General features: G+C 40.3%; 1 protein-coding gene across 3 annotated transcripts in view; it reads left to right on the top strand.

Moving 5' to 3' along the window:
• Positions 1-14,650, top strand: part of akt3a (v-akt murine thymoma viral oncogene homolog 3a) — a 127,661-nt gene extending 113,011 nt beyond the window's left edge. For all 3 annotated transcript variants that reach the window (XM_036573844.1, XM_036573845.1, XM_036573847.1), the window contains 4 exons: positions 8,559-8,773; positions 9,876-9,963; positions 10,608-10,710; positions 11,373-14,650. In XM_036573844.1, the coding sequence (XP_036429737.1) occupies positions 8,559-8,773; positions 9,876-9,963; positions 10,608-10,710; positions 11,373-11,458 (492 nt within the window). In that variant the 3' untranslated portion in view covers positions 11,459-14,650. The remainder of the gene's footprint in view (positions 1-8,558; positions 8,774-9,875; positions 9,964-10,607; positions 10,711-11,372) is intronic.
• The last annotated feature ends 1,306 nt before the right edge of the window (positions 14,651-15,956 follow it).

Genomic DNA, 15,956 nt, shown 5'->3' with positions numbered 1-15,956 from the left:
ACACTCTGCTCGCTGAGTACTGAGCAAACACTGAGAAATTGTGCTACAGCAGCTTTGCTAACTTGTACCACACCGTGCACTGAAACTAAAACCAGGCATTGATGTACATTGATAGGACTGTACAGTTTCTCTACTGCTTATTTTACAAAGTCAATTAAAAAATGACTGTATTAAAGTTTACACTGCGCAATTCTGTTCAGTCAACGAGTAAAGTCGACGTATACGTTTTTTTCGTACCGCAAATTTCAACTTTTTACCTCTGTTTAGCTAGCCTACGTGTCTCCACAGTTATTGGGGAAGTGGCTTTGATTGTATTTGTGTGTTTTTTGTGTGTCTTAGCGCAGCAGTGTACACTAAGCTTACGTTACATGGTATCAGATGTTATCGGATGTTTGCATTTTTATGAGTATGAGTAAATGAGCACAGTATCCAGCTGATACCAGTATCAGTACTGATGTGTCGCTAACACGTACATATCTATACATATCTATGCCTTTTGAGGTTCCACCCGGAGTTGTTAATTGACGGCTCTGATATGTATGATTCATCTAATAACATGGTGAACAACATGACTCAAAGCTAAGGGAAGTAAGATCAGCACAGGATGTGTGATTAGACTCCACATCAGCTCTGGCTGTGCTACATCTGCCTTCAGTCACCTGTCCTTAACAATGCGGTGTCCTTGGCAGTGTGCTAACATTCAGGCACTCGTGTTTCCAGGTAGCACAGCGTAATATACATACAGTGTAATGTACATACTAATATACATACTCACAAATATGAGCAATACCATAACATTTTACAGTCCTGTTAAAACACAATAGTGCAGTTTCATTGAATTGTTAGTCTGTATGTTTTCTCTGATCTCCTGGGCTGAAATAGAACAAGTACCTGAATAGAGATTTCAGTATTCAAATACTGGCACCTCGAATGGTTAACTGAGTACTCGTGCACATCCCTAGTTTTACTTTTAACAAACCTGATTCATAACTGCCTTGACTAAATCTGTAATTAACTGAATGATTTTGTGCTGGCTGGTTGACCGTTGACGACTAAGTTACCTGGTTCTGTATGATGGCATCAAGATCACTCACAGTGCTTGATTTAAGTGCCTAAAGAAGGCGATGCTCAATAAATAATTACTGTTATGGCTGTTTGCTTTTATGATGGAGTGGGGAGGTGTGCAATTTGACAACAACGATGCCTCGTTTTCACAACAAATCGTCTCCTGCCACGGCAGCACTGTGAGTCAGCGCGCGTACGCAGTCCAGAACTGTCCACTCACACCTAAGGAGCCTGCTCAAAAACACAGACACATGGGTGTACAGATAAAAACCATATCGAATACGATACAAAGCATTTTGCTTGGGTAGCAAAGACAAAAGTAAAACATATGAACTGTAGATGTACTATAAGGATCTGACAGCATTATGCAGTCATTCCAAACTATGCAGAATGACATTTTTAAGCTAGCTGAATTGCGATGAAGCATTCGTTTTGAAGGTGCTACTAAAAAACTGAGGTTTAAAGATTGCACACACAATTTTTCCGTAATTTTGCCTTTGAACTAATGAGAGAAATGCACAGTGCTCAGTTCAACGCAGCCCTCATGCTGCAGGGCGCCACACTGATCTGCTGCGTTTGTGCCGCGTCCCTGGAACAATAGTTTGAACTCTCAGGTCCTTCTCCTCACCCAGCCGTGCGCAGGTTGCCCAGAATGCAGCGTCTAAATCCATATTTATGGAGTGGAGAGGGAGAATGGGCAGGGGGCGGCAGTGGGAGAGGAAGGTGGAGGTGGAGGGGGAAAGGGGGGATATAGATTCCACTCGAAAAAGTACAGAAGACAATTTGGCGCGGCATTTTGTTTTGCTCAGCCTGGCCGCTGTGCCAGGAGATGATTTGAGTGTTGGTTATTTTTCACAAGAGTATGTGATTGCACAAAAAAGTAGACGCTAAACAGAGGCAGATGGTGGCAGATGGGGGAGGTTGGAAGAAGGTGGCTGGGAAACCTGGAAATCTATACTGCCGTACTGGTGTAAAAATAACAGAGCACAGCCTGAGCCAGCGAGCCAAGTTCCAGAGATGCAAAGTAGAGGGGGATTAAAGAGAGAGGGAGAGAAAGAGAGAGTGGAGGATGAGTAGAAGAAGATTTATTTTTTTTTCTTTTAGGGTTACAAAAGTGAAAATGGAGTAGTTTTACTAACTAAAACATTTTGGCCTCCGCTGAGTCTTTTCAAGTGTGTGGAAGAGAGTGAAGCAGTCACATTAGCTTTATGCTTTATTGTGCTTTATTAATATAACAGTTCTTTATTTTCTGAAGATGTGTTTCGTCTGCCTTTGAGCTGTATCCTGCATGTTAATTATTTCTATTTCTGTATCAAAAATATGCTCATACCATCATTATAGTTTTGTACAGCAAAATTGTCATTTGCAGCACACAAGCTGTTTATGAATGGATCCTGAAGCATAAATATTGAGACTATTTATGTATGTTTATATATGTTCAGCCCATTCATGTGAACATTTCTGACTTTTCAAAACACAATGAAATGTGTCACAGGCAAAATGACGTTGCTATTATTGTGATAAATTACAAATGTGCTTTTCTAAGTGGGTTTAGTCAGTACATCTAAAACACTGAACAACTGTGTGTCATTAAAAAGGCAGATTTTATCAGCAACCTCAAGGACAACCAGCATAAATGCAAAGTAAAAAGTAACTTTAGATTTTTTTGCGGCACACAGTGATATCAGTATCATATCAGTATAGGCAGATGTTTGCATAAAAAAAATCAGCATCAGACAGATGATTAGACTCCAAAATATCTTCATTTTCCTTTTGCTGTGTTTGTAACCCTACAGAATAAATATTTCTCTTTAATGCTTACCAGTAGTTTTAGTTTTTTCCTACATTTTATAAATGTTGATGTCAACATCGGTAGATATCTACATGAAAAATACTTGATATGGGCATCTGACCGCAGTTGTCATATCGGTTCATCCCTGTTCTTTTTTATTTTTCCTCTTGTTCCTTTTTAAAGTTTATTGATGCATGTTTATGTGTTGCTTTGCTGTGCTAGATTGTTTAGAACCCTCAGAAAAATCTTGTGATATACATTAAGTACTGTAAAAATGAAAAAGTTTCATGATGTTATTTTTTCCCATATCGCCCATCCTTAATAGCCAAACACTGAATAGACGTTTTCCCTTTGAATACAGGTTGTAGTGTAGTGGTGTTGCATTCTCTCTTACATGGTGTGTGTACGTGCGTGCGTACATGTGTACGTGTGTGTGTGTGTGTGTGCGTGAGTGAGATCGTTGGCCGGCCAAGATGGGATAAGCTGATGGAGGCTGTGTGTTCCACTGCCCTGCTGGGGAGCTGTGCTGGTGGAGCCGCAGGCTCTCTGTCCGCTCCCTCTGCAGCCGGCCTTGCCAAGGGCCCGGTCCTGGGCACAGCAGCCGTGCCACATGGCCGTCCGAGCGGGGGCCTGTTCCACCTCCTCCCCGCCTGCGGCTCTGGAACAGGGGGGACCCCAACTGGCTCTGTGTGTATTAATCGCATCCCTGCCTGCAGCCGAGCTGCTCACACACTCTCTCAGGACAAACAGCCCTGTCCCTCCTTACACACACGCGCAACATACACACAACAGTCTTCATGATCCTCGTTAGCACACAACCATATACATTTAAATAAGGATATGGAATTTCTGGGCTGGTGTTGATGACCAGTACCAGTACCAGTAGAGATAACTGACTACCTGGTAAATTGTAATCTGTAACCAAATCCAAAGGATTACTATAGTAATGTAATGTAATCTGAGTACTTTCTGTTGCGTTTGGATTACTTGTCTTTTTAAAGTCATAAAGTTAAATAAAGACAAGAGAAAAATAATTTTAACAAGATGATTTTTAACTCAACACAAGGTAAACAGGAAAACTGCTCTGTTTTATGAAGCTAAATTATATATTACAGGTGACTTAATTTTCTACGCTTTATACCAAAGTCAAAAGGTCAGTCCTCTTTTGAGACCCCTTATCAACAGTAAATATAAATAGAGTCCATTCTGAGAAGTCTGTCCATCATTTGTGTTCTGCTAAAAGGCCTGTTCTGGCTCAGAATGCTTCATATTAGTGCATTGTGCTTAGACTTTGCCTATCGTTGTTTGCAATGTAGTTTCTTTATGGTCGCTTATCAGCTCTCAGCAGTTTCAGCAGCCCACACAAGTCACTGTGCCGTACGAGTTTAAAATGGCATTAATTTCACACAAAACCTAAGTGGGTGCTGATTGTTTTACTTATAAATAATGATAAAATGGGTAATTCATCATCATTTGTAAATAAAAACTTTACCATTCGTGAGACTCTTTAACTTTTATCTTCCTGTTCCTCTTTTATTTTTCTTAGTTAGCGTCAGGCGTTATGTAAAACTAGGGTAAACGTCTGATTTATAAATATTTGAGAAAACGTTGCAGATCTTAGTTCTGCCATTAAAAATAAAATACTTATTCAAATTTTTATAGATTGGCCAAATAAGACGGCGAACTGCTACTTGTGAGGATGATTCTTCTTCTTCAGGTCCGCCTCAGCCCCTTCCCTAAATGAATAACTCTTGTGTGACATCCAAAACACAATTTTGAACGAAATATATGTTTGAATGTAATCCTGTGGTAATCCTATTTTTATAATGTGCTTATAATCTGATTACTGTCTTTTGTTCTATAACTGTAACAGAATACAGTTACCTTTTTTTGTATCCTGATTACATAACGCTGTTACATGTATTCTGTTTCTACCCAACCCCAGCATAGATAAAAACACACATTTACATTTATACACTTAGCAAACACTCTTACCACAAATGATTTACAACACTAAGCAAATATAACATTAGGTGTCTTGCCCAGTAACTTTCCTGCAGAAACTACAGTCTTCTTCAGGTATTTAGGTTACTCCAAAAAAGTAATCAATTACAAATTACTTACTGTAATGGGATTACCTTGCTCATTACTTCATAGAAAAGGTAATCTTTTTACAGACGTCCACAGGAAAATTCAGTAGAGCTTTCAATTTATTTAGAAATAAACAGCCAGTAAACATCATTTTAAAGGCCTATCACAATCCCTGACTTTAATCAAGACAGACAGTTATGTTGGTTAAATTTATGAACAGTAAATGCTGTTTGAAAAACCTAGAAATTAAAACCAGCAGAAACAGTTGAAAAACAGCTTTAAGAACAGAGTCTGGTCTGTATAGGTGAGGTTGCTGCTCTTTCTTCTTTATCATGGAGATCTTTATCCATATGCATCCGTAGCACACAAATGCAAATTACATACCAGAACAGGCACAGATAATCAGTATAGAGGAAATGTACATTTTAAACGCATTGCACAAATTATTAGTTATTTTAGAGACATATGAGTAACGCAAGTAACACGCTTTTAACTCAGTTACTGTAATGTGGTTTCAAGAGTTTAAACTGTTTCACTACATTGTTACAGAAAAAAGTAGTCACATCACTGTAACGTGTGACTTTGTACCACGTTACCCCCAGCCTGCCACTGTCGACTATGCATGCATCACTGTTATTAATCTAACCAACTTGCTTGACTTCCCCCTCCTTCACAGTGCCATGTGCTACTGAAGCGCAAGCAAGAAGAATTCGGATTTAGCAACAGCACATATGCTCACACACACAAACCACGTAGGACCTGTATTCCTGTACAGAGTGTCTGTTCAGCGTTTGGCAAGAAAGTCATCTATGAGTCTGAAATGTTCATAGCTGTAGATGATACATCTAGCTGTATGTGAGAGTTGTTGAATAATGCTGTGAGGGGAGTGTGAGCAGTCCACCTGCTCTCCGCAGCCTCTGTTTCATTCTGTGATCTGATTTGTAAGGGCTGATTTCAGCTACAGCTGCTTGTAAAGGCTAATAATGGGAATTTTATTGTACAGTCAGCTCTTTATCTAATATAATGCATTTAACTTTTTGTAGGATGCACATTGTTCAGCTTTTTGTCCAGAGCAATCATATTTTACTGAACGAGGTGGGTCTGTCTGGGAATATACTGTGAGCCGTTATTTACAAGGAAATAATGTCATTAATGACAAAAGCAATAGCTTAGCACAAACCAATTATAAATCATGACATCATTCTATGTACTTATTCAGCATTTTCCAGAATGCAGAAACTTTCTAATATATATTTTTTGTAAAAAAGAAAATAATTTAAATTAAATTGGCTAGCTTGACATCTGTATATGTCTCCACTACAAAATTTAGTGTCTTTACTGAGAATATTTCATATAATATTTTTTGCCAAAAACTGTGGAATATTTCAGCATTCTGCAGTTTGTGGCAAAACTCAAGAAATGTCTGCAGTTTTCATGTAGTTTTGTGCATAATTACTGTTGGAGTATCGAGCTGTGTTTTGTCAGATGTTGCCCAGAAGGCTGTGGCTCCACATTTACCTGCCAGAGCACACGAGTACGTCCTGCTCCCCTAATCAGGCTGCCAGAGACGGAGGCCGATGTTGACTCGCGTGGGTCTACCTGCTCTTAAAGATCAGAGAAGAGACATCATTATCACTCGACTCGCAGCATATGCTTAACTGGCTCACGGCCAGCCAGTCTTGTCATTAGTCAGACATATTAATCAGGAAGCTCCCTCTGAAGAGCAGCCTCTCTGTCCTATGCCTGCCTCTGCCACCCCAACCCAACTGCGGGGGAGGGGGGTGCATAAAGTGCTTCCTGAGCACAGCTTTGATCCAGCGGTGTGGAGTTTTGGGCTATTGCATTAAGGCTCCAGGCGGACAAAGTGTTTGGATGGAGTGACCGCTGACCCGAGCCGCTCACATAGTCGACAATTCAGCAGCTTTTATCAGTGAGGGATTTTTTGAGAAGAGACTAGCCGAGTTAAGCACGGCTCTGTGAAGTGCTGCCACCCTTACCAGCAGCTTTCTACCACTGTCCAGTCATTAACAATAATCACTCAGCTCTGCGTATGGTGGATCAGATTTGCTCTAATAACCAAATGATGGGCCTTGTCAGAATACAGGTTTTCAGTGTGATGTATAATGAGGAGAAACAGTTTTTTCAACTGTCTGCATCTTACTGTGAGACATTTGTCCCACAGTCTGTGAAGATGTAGCCTTGTGGCTAATGCGTAGTGTTTGTGCATTTATACACTTTGCATCCTCTTAAAGGAATGGTTTGGCAAAATGTCCACAATTTCCCACTTAACCCAGATGTAGGCAATCAGCCAAGACGTGTTTGGTGTCCAGATTTTGCGTTTTTAGTTTAGCACTGGATTTACAAGGCTAATGTTGCTAACGAACACAAGAAATTGATAGTCCCCCATATTTTTTCTGCATGTCCCCAAAACTTCTCTCCAACCATCCCCAAAACTTCTCTCAAAACGCATGTCTTCAATAAGGTCATGCAGATTCATGGATGTGTTTTAGGACACAGTATGACTTACTGTGAACTAGAAAATACACAAAACCTCCCTGTGAGGCTGAACACTGTAGGCAAGTATTTCAGACAACAGTGTTGTGACGAATTCAGCCTCCCTCGCAGAATCTGACTCTCTCTAGCATGCACCCATGTCATGTAGACACATGAATGCTATATTACATTAGAGATTTCTGTTGTTTCTGTTTTTAAATGTATATCTTCAGTTAAAAAAAATCAAGATTAAACAATTATCTATTAAAAGATCAACAGAAATCATGATTGTAAGTTGTAGTGTCCAGATGCTTACATCATGCATACAAAAGGGAGGCAGACTTTGGCACAATACGCATATTGTCTAAAATTGCTGCCCGCAGTGCCCAGCTACACGGTGAAGTTTTGTTCATGTTTGTTCACAGTACATCATATTGTGCCCTGAACCATATCAACAAGACCCGGATGTGGTTTGAACAAAATTTGGGTGATTATTGACTTCTAGTGTTTGTTAGTAACAATAGTCTTGTAGCTCCAGTTCTAAACTGAAGAAGCAAAATTTGGACAACAAGAATGTCTCTGACTGAATACATCTGGGGTAAGTGGACAATTGCGTTGGATTCCTAACCATTCCTTTAATTAGAAACACCTCACCTGCACTTCCTCACAATATCAGCTACACCTAACTTGTAGGTCCACTATATAAGTGGACAGTTACTGACTATAGCTCATCTGTTGTCAAGTACATATTTCAGCTACCATGTACTCCATTCATCTTTGGTGTAGTTTATGACCACAGGACTGCTGTTGACCAGATAATTTTGGGTCACAATGACACTGACATAGTAGTGGCATGGTAGTGTGTGTGGTGCTGGTACGAGTGTATCAGATACAGTGGTGTTGCTGGAGTTTTCACACATCAGTGTCACTGTTGTGTTCAGAATAAATCACCATCCAAAAATGACTCTGTGGAAGGTAGGTGAGAATAAAAGCAAAGTTAGAAGAATAGTTAAGTGGAAGAACATTCGGAGTGAAAGTGTAACGTAACAGAATGCTACAGTATGGAACAAATGTGACTGAACAGTGTGTGTGTGTGTGTGTGTGTGTGTCTCATCAGGTGCTGGAAGATAATGATTATGGCCGTGCAGTAGACTGGTGGGGTCTGGGAGTGGTGATGTATGAGATGATGTGTGGCAGGTTGCCCTTCTACAATCAGGACCATGAGAAGCTGTTTGAGCTAATCCTCATGGAGGACATCAAGTTCCCCAGAACGCTCTCAGCTGATGCCAAGTCTCTGCTGTCAGGACTGCTTATCAAAGACCCCAACAAGAGGTACCAGCTCAGCCTGCCTCAACACTGCTTCACCCACCTGCATTCAACCTCATTTATCCTCTTTTACACTGTGATATGAATGTGAACTGAACACTGCATGCAGTGATGAGGAACCGATTACTGTGGTATAGAATCTCTGTGGGAAGCTAAACGTGAAAGACCTGCCAACAATTTGATTTGACCCTGTAACATGTAACATCTCCAACATGAGAAGAGATTTACTGTGTATTCCAAACACTCTCTTCAGGCACAGACGTCTGTCTGTTATCCATTCTGTATGTTATACAGTACTGTGCAAAATCAGAGACCACTCTTCATTTATTTCCACTGAAAACAGCTATTAAGTGCAAGTTTTTATTTTCAGGAGACATTTCGGAGGAGACCTAAGATATTCCACTTACCTATGGAAAGAGAAATTCAAAGGAAAATAAGTTTAATAAAAAATAAAATAAATACACCAGGAGTTTCCAAAACTGGAGTTCAAAAAGTGATTAAAAGCTACAGAGAAAATGGAACTCCTAACAATCGTGCAAGACATAGTGGGCCTATGAATGCTATGGGTCTGAAAGGATGTGTAGCTGTCAACAAGGCTTTATTGAGAAATGGACAAAAAAGAAGAAATTTTAGAACAATGGACTGTCCACCCCAGAGTCCAGACCTCAGCATCATGTGTTTGAATGTGTTTGGGATTACTTGGATTGTGAAAAGCACAAAATGCAACCAACTTCTAAGACTTTGGAGGTGTGGAAAAATATCCTTAAAGATTTCCTTGAAAAACTGAAAACAAGTCTTCCAAAAAGAATGGAAGCTGTAATAAAGGCAAAGTGTAGATACACTGAAGACACACTAAAAAAATATTGTATGTAGTTGTTGAGGCTTCTGTATAATTTTCTGTTGAATATATGTGGACATTTTGACTAGAAATTAAATCTCTGACTTTTGCACAGTACTGCACATTTAAAATAAATGTATAGTGCAGTTATGCTACCTAATCTAAAAGCATTTTACACTGCCTGCTGTTATTCCTAAATATATTCTGTTTTCATAAAAAGCCAGCAGACGTCTTTCTCTAAGTCTGTTTTTTATCTCTTTTTTGTGATAGACTTGGCGGAGGTCCAGATGATGCTAAAGAAATAATGCGACACAGTTTCTTTGCTGCGATCGACTGGCAAGACCTTTATGACAAAAAGGTAATGTCGGCTGAGGTTTAGAGATATTAGCAAAGATATCTTTGCTGTCGTAACAAAACCTTGTGTCTCCAAAATGGAAATTTTACAGGAGAAGGAAAAAGCTTTACTGCACGATAGTACAGTAGTGTTTCTTCTTTCTTTTTCTTTATTATTGACCATTTTTATTGGTCCATTCGATGTGAAACACACAGAGTGAAGCTGCATTTTCAGATGGTGTGAAAAAGGAAATAAGTAGAGGTAAAGTTTTGATATGACCGCAAGGAATATGGTCCTGTCCATCACTCTCTTTCAAAGTAACTTGACAAAGTTAAAGGTGAGAGTTTTTGTAATGTTTTGTTAGTCATTCCTTATATTTTCATTACTTTCCCTACACAGCACTTTTATTTATCTCAGTTAATGGTGCTTTGTTAGACACACTGGATCTTTCTGTACCCCCCCACCCAAAAGAACAAAAAAAGCCCAAAAAACATATCGTCCCCCAAAGGCACAAAGAACACAATGACTGGCAGAGCAGGTGCTCTGTAAAACTCGAAGGTGTAAGATTGGGCCCTCCAGCTTGCCATACTGCACGCAGTGTTACAACTGCACAAAACAGGTGTTCTCTGTTTTTCATCGCTCTCCTGTTCTCGCGCTTCCTTCCTCAGCTGATACCTCCCTTCAAGCCTCAGGTGTCGTCAGAGACGGATACCAGATATTTTGACGAGGAGTTCACGGCACAGACGATTACAATAACCCCCCCTGAAAAATGTGAGTGCGCCGTTGACATTGTTTTCCTCTCACACAAACAAGCTCACCCTCCATTTTCTCCCTCTACATTGACACACACAGACCATCAGGACAGAAGTTCTACTTAGACTTGGAAAGAAATAAGTTGATGAGCTCACTGATGCGGCTGTTTTGGTGCTAGAAGATTAATGTGGGTGTTAGTTTCTCACACGCTTACAGCTATATGGCCATGTGATGGTATGTGGGTGGTGCTGTAGTCCTGCAGTCACATTCTACACCCGCATGTTGCAACATCACTGATCATACAGGCTACAATTTCCTCACTTGTAATACTGAGGGTTTCATTAAAAATGAAAAAATTAAGTTGAAACTTACTTAACTGAGATTTCATTCACATCCCAGCTTGATTAATTTCTCTGCAAAGAAGAGTTTAATTACTTGTTGTCTACAACAAGATATTACTTGAGAAAAAAATAATCACCTAAAAATATGTTGCTGCCACATTTATTAGTACTTAATTCTCTATATTATGCCTGTTGAGAAATGTGATATTTTCGTCTAAAGTTTCGTCTGAACTTCTCATTAAACTGATTATGGAACGCGTAGCATTTGGCTGTATGCTGTGTCTGTTTCATGAACATCTTGTTGAAGACGTTATCCAGCGCTCTCTCTCTCCTGTGTAGTTGATGAAGACGGAATGGACTGTATGGATAACGAGCGACGGCCGCACTTCCCTCAATTTTCTTACTCGGCCAGCGGGAGAGAGTGAAGCCCCCCCCACCACAGCCAGCACTGCCTCATCCTCATCACGCTTTACCACTGGAACGGACTACTACTATGTCTTCAGCTTCTACCCAGTCAGACTAGCCTAAACAAAGCTCCCCTCCTCTGCGGGGACTCCTTCATCGCTCTCTAGCCAGGCCGAGGACACCAGGGACACGGTTGAGTTTTAGGGTAATAGGAATTCTTTTGCACGTCGGGCTGGCCCGAGGTCCGGCCCGCTTAAACAATGTCCCGGGCAGCTTCAGCCCCTTGGGTTGGCTGCCGGGGAGGAAGAACTGTGCTGTTCGTTTACTTTTTGTTTTCTTCTGTGTGTGTTTGTTTTTGTTTTGTTTTTTTTTTGTTTATTTAGATGTTTAAATGCCTCCTTCAGTGGGAGCAAAAAGCACTGAAGCTGCGTCACACCTTTCCATTTCAGCATTTCAGTTAAGAGAACAAGCGTGGCTTGAGATTCACATGAGTGTTAGTATTTAACCGGCTGCATTGAATTTGCCTCTGATATTAAGTACAACAGAATGTCTCTGCTCTGCTGTTGTGTCAAGTCTAAAACTGCCATGAACGGTACTCTCAGGCTACACAGGTCACGTCTGTGCTCAACTCAGTAAACAGGATTAGCTTTATTCCAGCTCCTCGCTCACCCAGGGAAGGCCACTGATGCCACCCACTGCAGCTCTTTCTGTTTCTCTCAGTCTGGATTTCTCTGTTTCTTTAGCTCTCTCTCTCTCTTTCTCTCTCTCTCTCTCTCTCGGACACTTTGGCACAGTTTGATTCAGGATCTGTTGTAACATTTCACTGTGGCATTGGTGGGGCATTCTTCACGTTCTTAGCTGAAATAATCCTGTGAATCTGAGCCATGCAGTATCACATCTCTTGGTAGGTATAGAGGGTGCGTTCTGCTTTAGGTACGCTTACATATTCAGATAAGAGAAGCCTTGAGTTGATGACCTTCATCACTTTCTTCCATTTGCCTACATATGGAAGGCTTTCTATTCCACTGGTCATTCCTGTAGATGTCATTCCACTTGGTTAAATTATAGTGATTACTGGCGATAAACCTGGGGAGGTTTGACAGTGTTGCTTAGCAGTGACACTGGGCACTTGGTCAAGCTACACTTGCTCCACAGTTCGCAGCTAACTCCTAAGAGCACTCCTGAATTTGGTTTTAGGATCAGCAATCTGAAATAAAAGACAAACATACATTCATGACTTCAGTGCACTGGAGCATGTTCCTCTAAGGAGTCAGTAATGCTACCACTGTGGCTCAGTAAAGCCAGCATTAGCTGATGGAGCGCTGATGCCCTGTTATGTAGTTTTACAGTAGGGAATATGCTTAAATAAAGGTCTTCTATTTATTTTTTCTGTTCTTCGTTTGTCCTTGTTGTAAAGAGTGTTGCCAGGAGGTTCCTTATTGGACAAAAATGCACCTACACATGGCTTAAGAATGTAAATTGGGCAATGCAAAGGCCTTTGCTTTATGTTGTTTTCTTTTTTGATAAGGTTTTTGTGTCTTTTTTAAATGGGGGAAACAGTTTGTGAGGGTCCTATTCACACCATTGTAGCATTGCTTCTGCTTCTTTTCTCCATCGTCCTTTTCTGCATAGCGAGCTGTTCTGACATATAAAGGGCTGCACAACCTGGTCCTCTCGGCAGCAGACACAAAGCCACTGCTATGCTCTGGCAGTGGGGAAAGTGTGGCTTTCACTAGCGTATGTAAATACAAGAGCATGGCGCTCAGTAGCTCTGTCTAGTGAGACTTAACAATGTGTTTTCTTCTGGCAATTTCCCACGGCTGGCCAAGGCACTGCTCATTCTGGCCTTTTCCATTGCTTTCTCTAATGGGCAGTTCACTTAAAGCGAGCTGGACAGTATTATGTAAGGTGAAGAGTTGGATTTGAAGTCTTGTTAGAAGGTGTTCCATTTGTTTTACTGACCATGATAAAAGCCTACGCTTTTATGCTTTGTTTTGGTGTGTTTAGTCTTGTAGTAGCTGATCTCATGCTCAGATTCCTTTAGATTTCAAGTGGTCCAGTCTGGTCAGTGAGGTTGGATCATACATTGCCATTCATCCAGTCAGAGGCAGATCAATGAACAGCAAGTGCACTGGTGGGAAATGCCCCCATTAAATGTTTATTTGAATATTGAGCAGTTATGGTAACTACAACTACTGGTTTGGACCTGACTTTGAAGACACTCAGATGATGCTTGATTTAAAAATAAATGGGCCAGAGATCACAAAGAAAAGTGTGTTGCTAGTGCTCGAGTTAGAGTAACTAAATTTCAGTACAGGGGTCCACAGTGAACAGTGCTGGTCAGAGGTTTACCTGAAGTGTTCTGTGTCTGATTCCTTTAAATGTGGTACGTTACTTCAAGCCTAAAGCAATACTCCAGTGCTTTTCCACCTTCAATCTCTATCTGCTGTGAGGGTTTTTCAAACTAAATTAAGGGGAAAGTCATGTAGCTGATGCATGTTCCAACTTCATAGCCTGTCCACTGAAACCAAACACTGGTCTTTGTTTTATTCTTAACTTTAATTATACTATTTCAACATAAACAACAAACAACGAAGCATACTGGCTACGCCTCAAACTATTAGGAGTCTTTTGGCTCCTTCATGACGCATCTGTTGCATACAGTACTGTGCAAAAGACCACTCTTCATATATTTAATTTCCAGTCAAAATCATCATTAACTACGTGGTTAATTTTTCAGTGTCAGGGGAAAAACCAAAACAGAAAACGTACTTAAGAGAACACCTTAACAACTAAATATCAGAGTTTTCAGTATCTGTTGTGTCCATTCTTTGCCTTTCTTAGAGCTTCCATTCTTTTCAAGAGAAAGAAATCTGCAGGGATATTTTTCCACACCTCCAAAGTTCAGTCTTAGAAGTTGGTTGCATTTTCTGCTCCTCACGATCCAAATAATCCCAAACACATTCAGTGATGTTGTGTTCTAGGTGGACACCCCATTGTTGTTCTAAGAACACCAGCAGCTTCTCTGTTTGCTTTGCAAATGCTCTTTTTTTGTCTTTGTTTACAGCTACAGCTCTTTTCAGACTCAGTCTTGATGGACAGAAACGTGTAGATTTTTTCAGATCTGAGAAAGAGTGGAGCTTGGAGATTTTTTCCTCTCTCTGAGAAGAGACAAAGCTCAAAGATGAAAGCTTTAAGTATTCTTAATTTGATGGGGACAGTTTTGGTGGTCCACCAGGTCTTATATGGTTGTTAGGAGTCCCATTTTCTGTAACTTTTAATCATTGTATAAACTCCAGTTTTGGAAACTTTTTTTTCACCTATTTTTCTTTGATTTATGCAAGTGGATTATATCTTATTTTCTCAGAAATATCTCCTAAAAACAAATGCCTTGATGGCTGTTTTGACTGTAAATTAAATAAATAAAGGGTGGCCTCTGACTTTGAGTAGTACTGTAATTTCAATACAGCCTGTTCTGTAAAAGAACAGAAACACTTCTGACTTTTAGTGCATTTTGCAAGTGCATTTTGGTCAACGGTAGTTCTTTGTGCAGGGAACGTATCCATGGTAATCAAGTCTATGCTACAGCTGTGGCAGATAGAAATTACATTGAAGAACACTGGAGTATTCCTTTAATGGTATCTGGCAATAAAACTTACCCTTTTTAACTCCAGAGATGGCTGTTGTGGCTCCCGCTTATGGTAGTCATGTTGGTTTCCAAAGACTGAGTCTGTGTGTAGTAGATCTCATAGTGAAGTCTGAGATATCAGTTGAGTTTATATAGGGAGGATGTCAGTGTGCGTAGTTGTTAAGTTTAAATTGTGCTCAGTTTAGCTCTCCCAGATTGAATGAAGGACAGTGTTTTTTGACTTCCCATATAAAAATGCAATATATTGGAAAGTGTGACAAAATGTTGCGATATATTCAGTTTTCCTTTGGGATTAGAGGAGATATTGTGGGTTTCTGTGGGGGAATGAGTGGATGCTCTGTCAGAGTTGTGTGGTATGGTGATGTGAATGGTGTTGATGGTATTGTGTTTATGTGGAGAGGAAGAGTAAGTCGGTATGTTCTGAACGTGGTAGTTTCTCTGTACTGTAGAGTAGCAGATGTGGATGCAGGGTATACTGTATGTGTGGGGATTCTAGCAGCAGGACTGTTATAGCTGAATGATGAGTGGTAAAGAAACGTGTTTAGAAAAAGTGTTGCTTTCATGGTTTGAGAAAGAATGTCGGATAAGAGAGAATGCTTGAATTTGAGTCAAAGCAAAAAATGTACAGCACTGATTGTGAACGTAAGAGACGCCAGCTCACTGTTTTCTGTGACGTTAAACTCACACTGATGAGGAGCTGATACAACTGTGGTACTGCAATCACAAAGCTTCTGTCTTCCAACTCATACATTCCTGTTTTCTGTAGACTGAACTTTTATTTCCTTTGAAAAAAATCATTAAACTCTCTGGTGTGGGGTGAATGAGGAAGATCCATACCGTTGTTCATAGTTCTGCATTTACTTATTTAG

The sequence above is a fragment of the Colossoma macropomum genome, unplaced genomic scaffold (assembly GCF_904425465.1).
Source record: "Colossoma macropomum unplaced genomic scaffold, Colossoma_macropomum, whole genome shotgun sequence".
NCBI classification, from domain to species: Eukaryota; Metazoa; Chordata; class Actinopteri; order Characiformes; family Serrasalmidae; genus Colossoma; species Colossoma macropomum.
Note: the sequence above shows the minus strand (reverse complement) of the source record. Positions and strands in the feature narration are given on the sequence as shown.